Source organism: Seriola aureovittata, chromosome 10 (assembly GCF_021018895.1).
Source record: "Seriola aureovittata isolate HTS-2021-v1 ecotype China chromosome 10, ASM2101889v1, whole genome shotgun sequence".
Lineage (NCBI taxonomy): Eukaryota > Metazoa > Chordata > Actinopteri > Carangiformes > Carangidae > Seriola > Seriola aureovittata.
Window position 1 is genome coordinate 494,823 of NC_079373.1, and position 13,320 is coordinate 508,142.

Below are 13,320 nucleotides of genomic sequence, written 5' to 3' on the forward strand. Positions count from 1 at the left end.
TATTTTTTATTGTATAAGTTGTGGACGATTAGTTTTCTGATTATCTATTTGAATTTGGTTTTTGTCCATTAATTGATTTATTCATTTAAATGTTTTTCTCTAATTTGTATTCCTAATATGTTTATTTTTTTACATATTTATTTTATTTATTTAGTTTATTTCAGTTTATTGTTTGTTTTGTTGTTATGTTGCTTTTTTATATATTATTATATTTATTTATTTTTAGAGTCGCTAAAGAGAAGGCAAAAAACAAGAAAAGACGTTTTCAAGATGGTTGAATGGATAATAAGCACTGTTGAGACACACATGCAGCTCACATGTATTTTTATTAAATACAGTAAAAAAGATTAAATACCCAGTCTTGTCTCCTGCAATCATTGTCACCACAGAACACAACGCAACCCCGGCTGTTTAGTAGCATGTACGGGTTACATAAGGAGACAAATCAGGCACACCTGTGAGCTGGGGGCAGGCAGAATGGAGGAGAGAGTGACTTAGAGGGGACATATTATGCAAAATGCACTTTTCCATGGTTTTCTATCAGTAATATGTGTCCCCGGCCTGTCTACAAACCCCCCAAACATGAGAAAAGTCCATCCTCTCCGTCTTTTGCTTTCTCCCCCTTTCAGAAAATGTGTGCTCACACAGGCCAATTGGAGATTTTCCCTTGATGTCGTCATGAAGGGAGATGACACCTCCCCCCAGGTGGGTGACACTCCCCGAGCTAGGTGTGTGTTCCGCCCTCTCAGTCCGCCTTGCAGCCGCTATCGTTTATTCCCTCGCATCACCGGCTCCGGTAAAACTATGTCGAAGGTACGAGCGATGCACGCTAGTTGCTCGGTTGTTGACTGTACAAACCAACACAGAAGTCTTTTACCCCCTACGTCTGAGGATCCGAAGACCCAGCGGATTTGTTTTATTTTATTTTTGATGGAAATGTACCGTGAAATGGTTAACCTGCTACAACTCCTAAAGTGTTGTAGCGGGCTAACCATTTCACGTTGGACTGCTTTCTCAACCATCAGCACCGACTGTCCGAGACCCAACTTCAAACTTCGGAGCTGTAAGTTTTACCATTTTATGTTGCTTTACTGTTTGTTCACGAGAGCCTGTTGCGTGTGTTGTTAGCATGGCAGCTAACGTGGCTAACGTTTAACGTCGTCGACACGCAGCCGGGTATAGCCGGGTACAGATTGTATGCAATTCTTCTGCTTGGTATCGCCGTGTGACATTGATTAGAGCCACTCTGTTAAATGTATTATACTTTAAAGGCGTTTTAGCTGTCTGTAAAGTAAAGCCAGCAAAATTCGGACTAAAAATAGGCTCGTAGTGATTAGCATAGGTGTCCGGGCTTGTTTATTAGTGCTGTGAAAGTTATTATTGAGAGTCATGCCTTATGATGGCCGTTTTAACGTTTATATCATGTTTACAGATACAGTGCCTGTAGGGAATATCTAGATAAGTGCAGAGTTAAGGGGATTTGTCCAAGAGGATAGTCTGTAATACACATTTTTTGCATTTTGCACATATAGTGAGCTATTTGCAGCATTTACAAGCTATTGACAACCCAATTTACACATAATTGAGTGCATTTGTTGTTATCATTTTTGCACTGCTTGCAACTGTTGCCATAACTACTGCCTCTGTTTCCTCTGTTCAGGCCAGAACATCAAGTGCATCTATACAGCTTCCTGCAACAAGGGATTGTTGCATGCCAGACTGACCCACTGTAGGCACACAGTTATCCTTGAGGAGTCTTCAGCCTCACATCAGAAGTACAGGTCTGTAGCCATCTGAAGTGCATCTACTTTTGATAAACCTAACAGTCATTTATCAGTCTTGGAATAATGTGCAGGTAAATGAAGCTGTGGTTACGTAGAACTTGTGAGAGTGTGTAGGCTAAGGTTTCTGTCAACATTAACATCTTTGATTTTCTCTTTACTGTACCTCCAGACTCTACCTGCCATGTACTACAATGAAAATGCTGACCGACCACAAGCCCAAACAAAAGAAGGGTTCAAGGTCCAATTTCCAAAGGTGTGTTATATTATTTTATTTTTCAACCAAAAAATGTTTTGTACACATTGTATTAAGTATTGCACGTATAATGTTATGACAGTTCCATCAACAACAAAATACAGTAAAGAAAATGTCAGGAGGTAGTTAGAAACAGACTTTCAGTCATTGTTTTGTAAACCACAAAAAAAGTGAAAAATGTAAACAAAATCTTATAGGGAATGTGGTGGACCTCATATTTGAAAAAGTCTTTGTGACCTGGGACCATACACAGAAGCGGCTTTGGCCATCCCCATCCCAGAGGACCTCACTGCACAGTTCGAGCGGCCTGAGAAGGAGGAGGTCATATCCAGCTATGTGTTCTATCATGGGCCAGTCTAAAACCCACGTACTGGGGCATGTGGCGTCAGGAAACACGGCATGGATGTGTAGGACCAGGCAGGCTGGAATGACGACCCGGATTCTGCGACCAAGGAAGCCCCAGCACCAGCTCACAAAGCTCCTATAGGCTAGATACCTGTACTGACTAAAACAACTGGACAAGGCATTTAGTCTTGCAAACATATATCTATGATGTGTCTCACAATTTTTTTTTTATGGATCCAGTGAATCCCACAGTTTTTTTTATTATCACTGATTATAAGTTCCTCATTTGATGTAAATAAATGCTTGATTGTTACTAAAGAAATGACTCCTCTGAATTCATATATTATATGCACACTATCTGCTGATAGAAGAACTTTACAAATCAAAGAGCAGCTACACTAATTTATTTGAGGGTGTGTTACTCTATTTGTGGTGTGTTATTACCATTGTAAAATTATGTGCACTGAAGTAAAACAAGACTGCCTAACATTTTTTATTTAGATTGAAACTATATGTTTTTACAAAGAAGCAAAACGTACTGGTGTATTCCTCTCAACCGTAAAGGACCATAGTCAGTGCGGTACATGTTGCAGGCATTCTGGAGGGAGTACACATAGAGGCAGAGCGGCTCCAACCCAGGACGGTCTACCATACATGGTAAATCTTCGTCGATCTCCCATAGCCGTCTGGTAACCTACAGTGAATTGCAAATGGTAAATGCTATGGTTTATTATTAATGTAATGTAATCAAAACAAATTACTGATTCGTTTGTCCAGTGAGAATGCTCCTGTGGTATCTCCTAGCAGCAGATGTTCTCAGCTTCTGTGGGCATGGTTGCACAGTTTCCACAGGAGCACCTATCCAAAATATAGAGAAAAATGGAAACATTCACCAAAATATAAAGCTTATGAAATTCAAACACTGACAGACAGTGGAGCTAAGGTGGGTAAGAAGTAAGCTTGGCTACATATCAAGCACATATAACATAGATAATTTATAACATGACACTTATTGCATATAATGTGGAGCTTGACAACAGTAGTGTAGAAAACTGCACAGTTTTGTCTGACTAAAGATTACTGTTGCTGTCAGACATGTTTATGCTGATTTACAGCTTTCATTGTAATACACAAAATAAATTTACTACATAAAGGAAGATGTCATGATGAGCATCTCTGCTCAAAACATGGAGAAAAATGATTTACTTTGTCAGCATCTATTAAAATATCTGACTAGTACTGACATTGAACACCTGTAGCAGTCCACATACAACAAACATTTTCAGACTGTAAAAGTATATCTAAGGAGGCATGACAGATAACTACATTCACAATAGTGCTTATTTACCAAAAGAGCTCCCAGTAATGACGAGACAGTAACAGTTAGCATTAGCTACCTAGCTACATGTTAGTAACTGTGTGCCAGCACTCATCAACAAACTCAAAATGTAATGTCAAAATACACTAAATTGTTTACCAACCATTCAGAAACGTCCTGCTGCAGTTGTAGAGTTTGAACTTCTTCAGCAGCCTCTCCCTCTGGGTCACATTCTGGATAAAAGTCGTGTAGCTGAACCAAATCGTTACCGACGCCAGGTCGCTGGTCACGGTCACCGTAAACATTAGAGCATGGTGCCAGAAGCCCAAACGGCATCCCCTTCCGAAGAGGGGCGTGGTCAAGCACAGCTCATTTGCATTTAAAGCTACAGACACAGAAACAGCCTGTTCTGAACGGGGTTTAAAAAGAGGGGTTTACAGGCATGCTGAAATATAGGATCGGAGTGGATTTTTTAGCAAGAAGCTTCAAAGACATGCTTTGGGGACCTCTGAGACTTATTCAAACTTGTTGAAAAGGAGCATAATATGTCCCCTTTAAAGGAAGACCAACGCCGGAGCTAAAAGGTTTGCTTCAGACTTCGGGACAGACGACCCGATCTTTTCAAACGGAGTGGTACACACGAAAAGGCTGGCTGTGTGGATGTCCAGCAAGAAACCGCCTTTTCTGCTTTACCTGTCTTCTTTTCTCTTCTTGTGACAATGTCTTGACTCAGATGGGATATTGTGACCTGAAGAATTTGCAGAGAAGCCTCATCAAACATGAGCGGTCGACCACTCACATTCAAAGCCAGATCGCGCTCAAAACGTTCAGGATGTCCAGGATAGACTTGGCTTTAGATGAACAGCGAAGACTCAACATCAGCACCCACAATGCTAAGGTAAAGGAGAACCGAGAGATTTTAAAAGACCTCATCAATGTCACCTGCTTCCTCGCCAAACAGCAACTGGCATTCCGTGGAAATGATGAAAGTACAGGCTCTACCAATCGTGGAAACTATGTTGAACTCTTGCATGCTATTGCTGAGAAAGATGACAGGCTAGCTAGGCATTTGGAGACATCCACTGTATTTTCTGGCTTGTCAAATAGAATACAGAATGATTTAATCGAAGCAGTTGGTGATGTCATTAGAAATGACATTAAAAAGCAGATCATTGCAGCCCCATTTGTTGCAGTAGAAGTGGACGAGACCACAGTTGTCACAAACCAAGCTCAGATTTCTGTCATATTACGGTATGTGGCTACAACTGAAGCAGGGTGTGAGGTGAGGGAGGCGTTTTTGGGATTTGATGACGTCAGTAAAGACAGACGCGCTCCTGCCATTGCTGAGTATGTCCTGGGAGTGTTGGAGAAGTATGACTGTGTTGAAAAGCTTGTAGCTCAGACCTATGATGGGGCCGCTGTAATGGCCTCAGAGCTTAATGGCGTGCAACCTAAAATTAAAGAAAGAGTGCCCGAAGCCATGTTCACCCACTGTTACGCACACAAGCTGAACTTAGTGCTATTGCATTCAGCAAAGTGCATGCCCGAGTGTCGCACGTTTTTTAAAACAGCTGAGGGACTAGCCTCATTTTTCAGCAAGTCCACAAAGTGCACTCACTTGCTGGATGATGTTGTCAAGCGCCGTTTACCCAGAGCAGCGCCCACAAGATGGAGCTCCAACTCTAGGCTGCTGCAGACAATAAGCATGCACCACAATGATCTGCGCGCGTTATTTCACATCATCATTGAAAATCCTGACAGCTGGGATAATGACACGCTGATGATGGCAGCAGGATACGATCAATGGCTGTCAAAAGCATCTACATGCTTTCTCCTTATGGTATATGAGGACATTTTCAATGAGACTAATGCCCTTTTTAGAGTGCTGCAAAACAAAGTGATGGACATTGAATATTGTCTTGCACGCATCCGCGACACCATTGCAGTTCTCGAGCGCATGAGACTGGAGTTCGAAAGTTTCTGTGACCGATTTGAGAAGAAATGCAGCGCACTTGGCCTGGCAGAGAGTGGAGGCAGACAGTCAATTAGATTTGAACGAAAACGAGTGTTCTGTAACATTCTGGATGACATAAGCTATCAAATGAAGGCTAGGTTTGATCATTTTGGTGAGCTGGCTTTCCTTGGTTTGGTGGATTGCGCAAAATTCAGTGAAATGTCAAAACATTTTGATGACACAAAACTGCAGAGCCTGTCAAAATATGCCAGATTCTTTGACTTTGTGCAACTTAAGGCGGATCTTGTTGGACTGTATAGCTCACAAACGGTGAGGGATGAATGTAAATCTCCTGGACAGCTTCTCAGCTTTTTGGCCCAGAAGGACCTCATCCAAACTGTTCCTGAGGCGACAAAGTTACTCCAGCTAGTGCTCACTGTTCCAGCTACTACAGCATCGGTGGAGCGGTCATTCTCAGCACTGAAAAGAATCAAAACATACAGTCGGAACAGGACCGATCAAGGACGACTTTCTTCCCTGGCAGTGATCTCCATCGAGACAGAGAGACTTTTAAAACTTAAGAAAGATAAGGAAGACTTCTATAAACAAGTTATCGATGCTTTTGTTCAGAAGGAGCGGCGCATGGACTTCATTTATAAGTAAAGGTAAGACCATAATAACGTTTTTTTTTATTAAATGTGCTTTTTTGTGTGCTACAGTTTGTATGTGTAAAGAATGCTGGTATGAGCTTTTAAACATAACCCGTTAACTGCTGCCAATCAAATGGTGAATAAGATACTCTTTAGGGTTCATATGTTTGTAAATCTGACTGTGATGAAGTCAGTGCCTCACCAGCCATGAACCTCACCGCACGCCACTGGTCCCCAGCTAACACTGGAATGTGTTGAGAACTTCAGATATCATTACTACAGTAACATGAACAAATCATTTGCCACAAACTCACTAATGTCAGAAATTTTCATGTATGTCATGGTAGCTTTAAACTTTGAAAGCACTGTGTAGAGGATTAGAACATTTCTGAATTCTGTGCCAGCAGTATCAAGGATTACACTGTGCCATATAATTGTGGCCATGATAGTAGGCCATGTACAAATTAATGAGCCTGAACAACAGTTCCTCAAAATAAAAGCCCTGTCGGTGAGATACTTCATTATCGGAGTTATAACCATGCAAGGATGATTGGCAGTAAATTATATACCTAAAAAAATATGTACTTACCGCACAAGACCGATGGGCTGGTACTTGTAGAAGACACTATAGTTTGCCCACTCCTCATACAGAAGCTGAAGAAGACAATAAACAATATTTAGTTGCATTACTTGTCTATTTCTATCATGCCTCTAGCCTCTCTATTGACATATTTGTCATTGAGAAGAGTTCCTTTCCCTGTTTCCTAAACCATGCTAGCTCCACTGGTTGGGAAATTAATATGCTGTAAATAGGGCATTTGTTGGGGACTTTTACACAAAAACAAGCATACAGGTGATAAAAAGCAAATAAATAAACTGAAAAACCAGTATTCATCTTCCACAACATATCTCTGAAAGATTGAACAATGCTTTTACCTCAAATGGTGTATCATCTGTTAATTGTTAATTTGACTTGCACTCGTAACTATACCTCTGAATTCAGATCATATGCTAGACAAACCGAGATTGTGTGGAGCTATGAAGGATTCCACACATGCTGAAAAAAAAAAACCATTTAGGGTACCTGTGAACCCCAGCAGCTGGTGATCCACATGAAAAAAAACATCAAATGAACTGACATGATTAGTACATTTAAGCAGACTCAGTTTTTATTTTGTTCTAAGTTAAAGTGGTGACAGATTATTTTGTGGTCCTAGTGTGGGCTCTACATGAGCACAGTTGTAAAGCTGTACAAATGCAAAACATGAACACCAGTCTGTGGAAACTTTAATTCTGGCTTCCATGACTGTCTTACCTTTCTGTCATTGGGCTCTGCTCTTTCATTAATATCTCCCTGAAAGAGGAAAGAGAAAGAGTACCACTAGTTACTACACACCACAGCTGGAGACTGCGAGCCAGGATTTACTCATTTTAAGAAAAGGTGGAGCTACAGTACATTTTTTCACTCCATCTTTTAGATCTTCTAGATGACCCCACTGATTACATCCGCTTCAAAATTCAAGTATATAAACATGATCTGGAACTAGTATCCCCTACAATAACGGTACTTGGTACTACTCACATCATGAAGAGGGTAGGCTGCCGTATATACACCACTGCCAAGGAGACTGGTTATACCTGCCAAGAGAAAACGGAGATGCAGTGTGACCACAGTAAATTTAGCTATATATTCATCAGCAAAGTTTTTTCCAACGAAAAAGACAAGACATAAGACGGAACTGAAGTCATTAAATGATAACTGTGACATCTCCATACTACATCAATGACAAAAGATCAAATGATTACATATTCCAAATTCATCTTCCTGTTGGCTTGAATCATCTTCCTGGTGACTCTGCAGACCAGCAGCACATGAATGCACTAAAACCATGAAACGGTGCCAGCTTGGACCTAGCTTCTATTAGCTTTATACATATACAGAGACGACAAAGGAATACCATGGCAACAAAGCAGGTTGACATTTGGACCCACTTCAAAGATAATGCTGTTAAGAGAAAAAGTGAATGTAGTATTGTCGGGAGAGAAAATCACAGGACGAACATCTTAAACCTGAAAAGACATTTCATCACACACCACAAAGAAAATGAGGTAACCTAACGCTAGGATGTTATATAAACTTACGTTACTTTTAAAGCTATATTAAGCCAAATACTGACAGCAGTGGTATAACCTGTAATGTGGCATCAGCATCTCACAACAAGACATTGTCAAATTACTTGCAGATGGGTCGTTTGCCTCACTGAAAGGTCTGTAGTCCAGCTAGCTAAGTATGCTAACCTTTTGCTTAAGACAAATGTATTGTGTGTTAAATATGCTATCCATGCACACTGCAACATTACAGAATGATATCAAAACCTTTCTGGCACACTCCTGAAAAAAAATCAACATTGTAAGTATTGTTTTGAGACTTCATTGTTTTATCGTCTTTTAAATCTCAGTGTATTCCTTAGATGAATAACATCAGAGCAGACTTCCTCTCTGTTATTTTGTGGCTTATTAGTGCCACGGGTGCTCAGCTCCGAGGCACTCCTCTACAGCTAGAATAGCTGAGAGGAGTGGCTCGGGGCTGAGCATCTATTAATATTCCTCAGGCTTATTATTATTCTTCCGCCAAATTTTGGTGCGTAACTCGTCCCGCAGCTTTGAGAAAACGTATATACATCAAAACGTGTGTCTTGATCTCGAAAGAGGTGCTATGACTTTTGGTGTTAAAATCCCAAAATACTGGGAATAAATAATGCATTAGGAATGCATTGGAATTTTCATTAAAAAACCCACAGAATTTCACCTTTTTTCTACAAAATTTCACCTTTTTTCTCCCAGTCACCCAGGTCTCTCATACCTGCATGTAGAAATGTGATTCAAACTATAAAACGGAGGAAAACTTTTGCTCTCTCCAAAACACAACAACTGTTTTTACATAACATGTAAACTTTTCAAACTGTGAGCACTCAAAGGAGGAGTGCAAATCCCTTTTTCTTCAAAGTTAGAGTGAAAGCGTCAGTTGGCTAGAGTGCGTGAAGCAGTAAAAAATAACCTTTATTTTTATTTTTAACTCGAGCTCACGGCCAAACCGTAAAAAGGAGACAAATAATTATTTCTGAAAATGTAGACATAGTTGTTGGGATTCATAAAATGTAACTTTGACAGGCAGGGTCTGCACAAAATTTAAACGGGGGTGCCGAGTCCGGCAGCAATACCTGTCTCACTCTCATTGACACCTAATGTAATCGTCTTTTTTTTTCAAAAGAATCTTTATCTGTCTTCGCACTGAGCTTACTCACTCATTTTAAGGAATATCTGAATAAAATAGAGTCTGTAGAAACTTCTGGCTTCAGTGTCTGTCAAAGTGTTTTCGGTTTTTGAAAAGAAGTAATAAATAAAAAACACAGTAGGATTATTGGATTCAGTGGATAAGCTCTTAGGCCTAGTCACTTGGACTATGAGGGAATGAGTGATCTGAGGAATTGTGTTAAGGTTGAAGACTAACTCAAACTTCCAGCAGATACCAGTGATCAGGATCAGTATTGACAGGCATTATATTTGTAGTATGGTTTTGAACACTTTGAACACATTTGTAAAGTGAATCTCATCTTGTTTGGTCCAGCAGTGACTGCCAGAGGTCAAGACTCACCCATGCTGTACTTGGCCTTGCATTTTGTTCTCTTTAGGACTTCAAACACCTGAATGGGAATGAAAACACGAAAGTGAATTTAATTCAGCCTGTTGTTGAAGAAAATAATTATTCAGGTGTACTTTTTAATAATCAACACTGTAATAAAGCTGTAATAAAGCAACTAATTTCTGCAAATGCATACATATCCAGGGACTGAATAAACCCCCTGTACAATTCATTTTTTTCACAGTATATTGCATGCATTTGTTGGCTGACTGAAGTGTAATAAATGATATCAGTGCTGTACATGAAAGTGGCATGTCATTGGGTATGTTGGTGTTGTTGGAGCATCAGTGGACTTACTATTGAACTCCTGGTTTTGCTGTCAAAGAAGTAATCTTTGTCTGAGAGGTCAAACCTGTTAATTCATACACACAAACAAACAAAAGCACACATACTTGTTACTGTTTGGTGTCACTGTTCACACCCCTTACTGTTGTATGTACTACAGTCTATAGTAACACAGCATTATTGAAAAGAACTAAAAATATTGTCCGACTGCTGATTACCAGCTGCAACAGCGTGGCTGACGCTGTTTGCACCCTGTGAATCTGTGTGTGTGCACGCAGGTGCGTGCATGCATACATTATTGCATGAGTAATCGGTGCTTTGGGATTGGACCACACACATCTTTGACCTTTACATTTTGATCTCAACGACATACCTACACCTACTACCCGATGAAAATAATACCAAGCATGCTGTTAACAAGTGGTAAATCCTACAGCAATACTCAGTTATCAGTCTGTCAATATGCTGTGTGGATTTAATATAGAGATTTCACATTAGATTTTCCTATAGTACACAGGAGCATTGCAAAACAAAAAAAATTATGTATTAACTTTTTTCTGAGGTAGATCAGTTCTGTTTTTTCTTCTCCTGCAGCGTAGATTCTAACAGAGAATGAAAGTGTTCAAATGTCAAGTAGAATTAAAATACAATATTCATAAAGTGTTCAGTGTTCAAAAGTAATGTGGTGTCATGCAGGTGTCAGAGGACAATGTTACCAACAGTCAAATTATTCACCTTATGATATGAAACACAGCAAAGCAAATACATCTTCAGATATGAGAAGGTGGAACCATCACATTTCTTACTTGAACATCCGATTGATTATCAAACTTGTGAAAGACTTGTGAAAGAAAGCCTTACTTGACTCCACTAAATAAAATATTCTCCTATCAAACCTTCATAACATCATCATCCAAAGACACAAAAACCAATAATGAAATGTGATCTTTGCTGAGACCACAATTACTTAACAGTGACCAACATTACTTAATTTCCCACTGGAACGTGGGAGCTACAATATTAAGCTGTCTTCATGAGTAATGACTGTTTTTCTATCAATTGATCTGTTGACTGATCTCACTGTGCACCAAATAAAATAATGGTCACACAATAACTGTTTAAAAAACAGTTATAGTGAAGGGATATGAACTGCGATGTGCTCATCCTCCCAAAATCAGCAACTAACCAGCAGTAGGGATGGATATTGTTAGGATTTAATCTTTATCTTATTCATACACTTATGGATCTAGCTCATACTGGTTCTTTATCATTACTAAAGAATTGGGGAAGAAAAATTCAGAACTGGATTAGAATTGATTGGGCTGGTTTGTCTCAGCAAGCTTTTGTTTTAGCTTTTAATCACAGTTTACTATCAGCTTAACCAGCATGATATTGCTGTGTAAAAGACATCAGGAGACAGCGGACATAATAGATCTGTTTATTGCTTGGTGCCAGGTGGTGTGTGTGTGTGTGTGTGTGTGTGTGTGTGTGTGTGTGTGTGTGTGTGTGTGTGTGAGAGAAGCAGTCCAACCATATATGATATTGAAAATATCATAATTGAAAATAAATATGTGGCGGTTAATAGTGACTGGCTGCCACAAATTCGTCGACTTTAAATATACCATACCAAAAAGCTTTCTATTTCCTCCCTAACACCAGTCTGTGTTAGAGCAAGACTCGTAAAGACTGTACCGGATAACTTCACAATGGAAGCCTATGGGGACTATTCCAATGATAATGTTATTCTACAATAGCATTTTAATTTTCCACATATCTATGTGTTGTTTGAGTAAAAATTAAAATGAAATAATAATAATTTGCATTTTCATTTACTTATATGGGCATTCTAGGGCCATTTTAAAACGAAAATGGAAAAGCTGTTTTACATTTCATTTTCAAAGTCATACCCTGCTGCACAGTGGATAATATGAAAATGTTAATTCAAATTTGAAAATTAAAATGCAATATAAACAATTTAACCTAATTTTACAAATAGGCAAGCAATATTCATGAAAATGAAAATGCTTTCTTTTTTTTTGACAATTTGAGAGTGAAAATGAACAGCATTTGACATTGACATTGACTGTCAAAGTCTTAACCTGATCTACAGTGATAAATATTTAAATGCAATTTGCAAAACATCTATTGCATTTTCATTTACATGTCACCATGCTCTTTTGGGGGTAAAAACAATAAAACAATATGAAAATGAAAATGAGAATGGCATTTGACATTTCAAGTCTTAAGTCTTAAGCTGCTCTACAGTGGACAACATTTAATGCAATGAGCAAAACAGCCCTCCTCAGTCTATTGCATTTTCATTTACATGTCACCAGGCTACTTTTGGGTCAACATGAAAATGCAAACTGTCAGACCTCTCATCAAGGCGGGTCTTCAGTTAGGAGGTCACTTCCTTGTCACGATTTGTGTTGTTACTGGGGCAAAAGCTAATAACTTGTAGAACACTGAAATTTGGGGGATGTTTCTTTGCTCACTTTAGTACACACTTTGTTGATAAACTATGTGAGAAGAGCAGAAGAGACAGTGCCAGACCCGGGGCTTGGATAATAAACACATGGTCATTTACAGGTGAGTGAGTTAACTCTTAAGTTATGTCTGTGTTTTTGGTCTTGTTGTGTGCATGACATTATAGCTAACTGTTAGCTTGCTACAGCAGATAGCCGCTGGTAGTTTATTGATTTGGTTGACAGGCAAACTGGAAGCAGAGTGTTGTAGCTGACACAGAGCTGTATGCTAACGTTACTTGTTTATTATCACTGTCAGCTCTTCCTCCTCTCAGAGGGTATTCGCCAACGTAAGGCTGTGTGAATGTCTACATTTACTGTAGGAGTCAGTTAGCCTAGTCTTTTACATCACAGCTGTAACAGTTGCACTGACAGTTTTTATTTACTAAGCTCTAGTGTGGTCTTTATGTTAACAAATGTGTATGTTACCAGTATCCTGTGTGAGGATGCAGACTGTACAGACCAGAGAATTGTTTGTTTATGTCTATTGTCTAATTTAATAA

General features: G+C 39.3%; 1 protein-coding gene across 5 annotated transcripts in view; it reads right to left on the reverse strand.

Moving 5' to 3' along the window:
• Nucleotides 1-13,320, reverse strand: part of LOC130175898 (anoctamin-1-like) — a 144,199-nt gene that overhangs the window by 74,206 nt on the left and 56,673 nt on the right. For all 5 annotated transcript variants that reach the window (XM_056386535.1, XM_056386534.1, XM_056386539.1 and 2 more), the window contains 5 exons: nt 10,305-10,359; nt 9,960-10,008; nt 7,887-7,942; nt 7,620-7,658; nt 6,894-6,958 (listed from right to left, as the gene is read on the reverse strand). In XM_056386535.1, the coding sequence (XP_056242510.1) occupies nt 6,894-6,958; nt 7,620-7,658; nt 7,887-7,942; nt 9,960-10,008; nt 10,305-10,359 (264 nt within the window). The remainder of the gene's footprint in view (nt 1-6,893; nt 6,959-7,619; nt 7,659-7,886; nt 7,943-9,959; nt 10,009-10,304; nt 10,360-13,320) is intronic.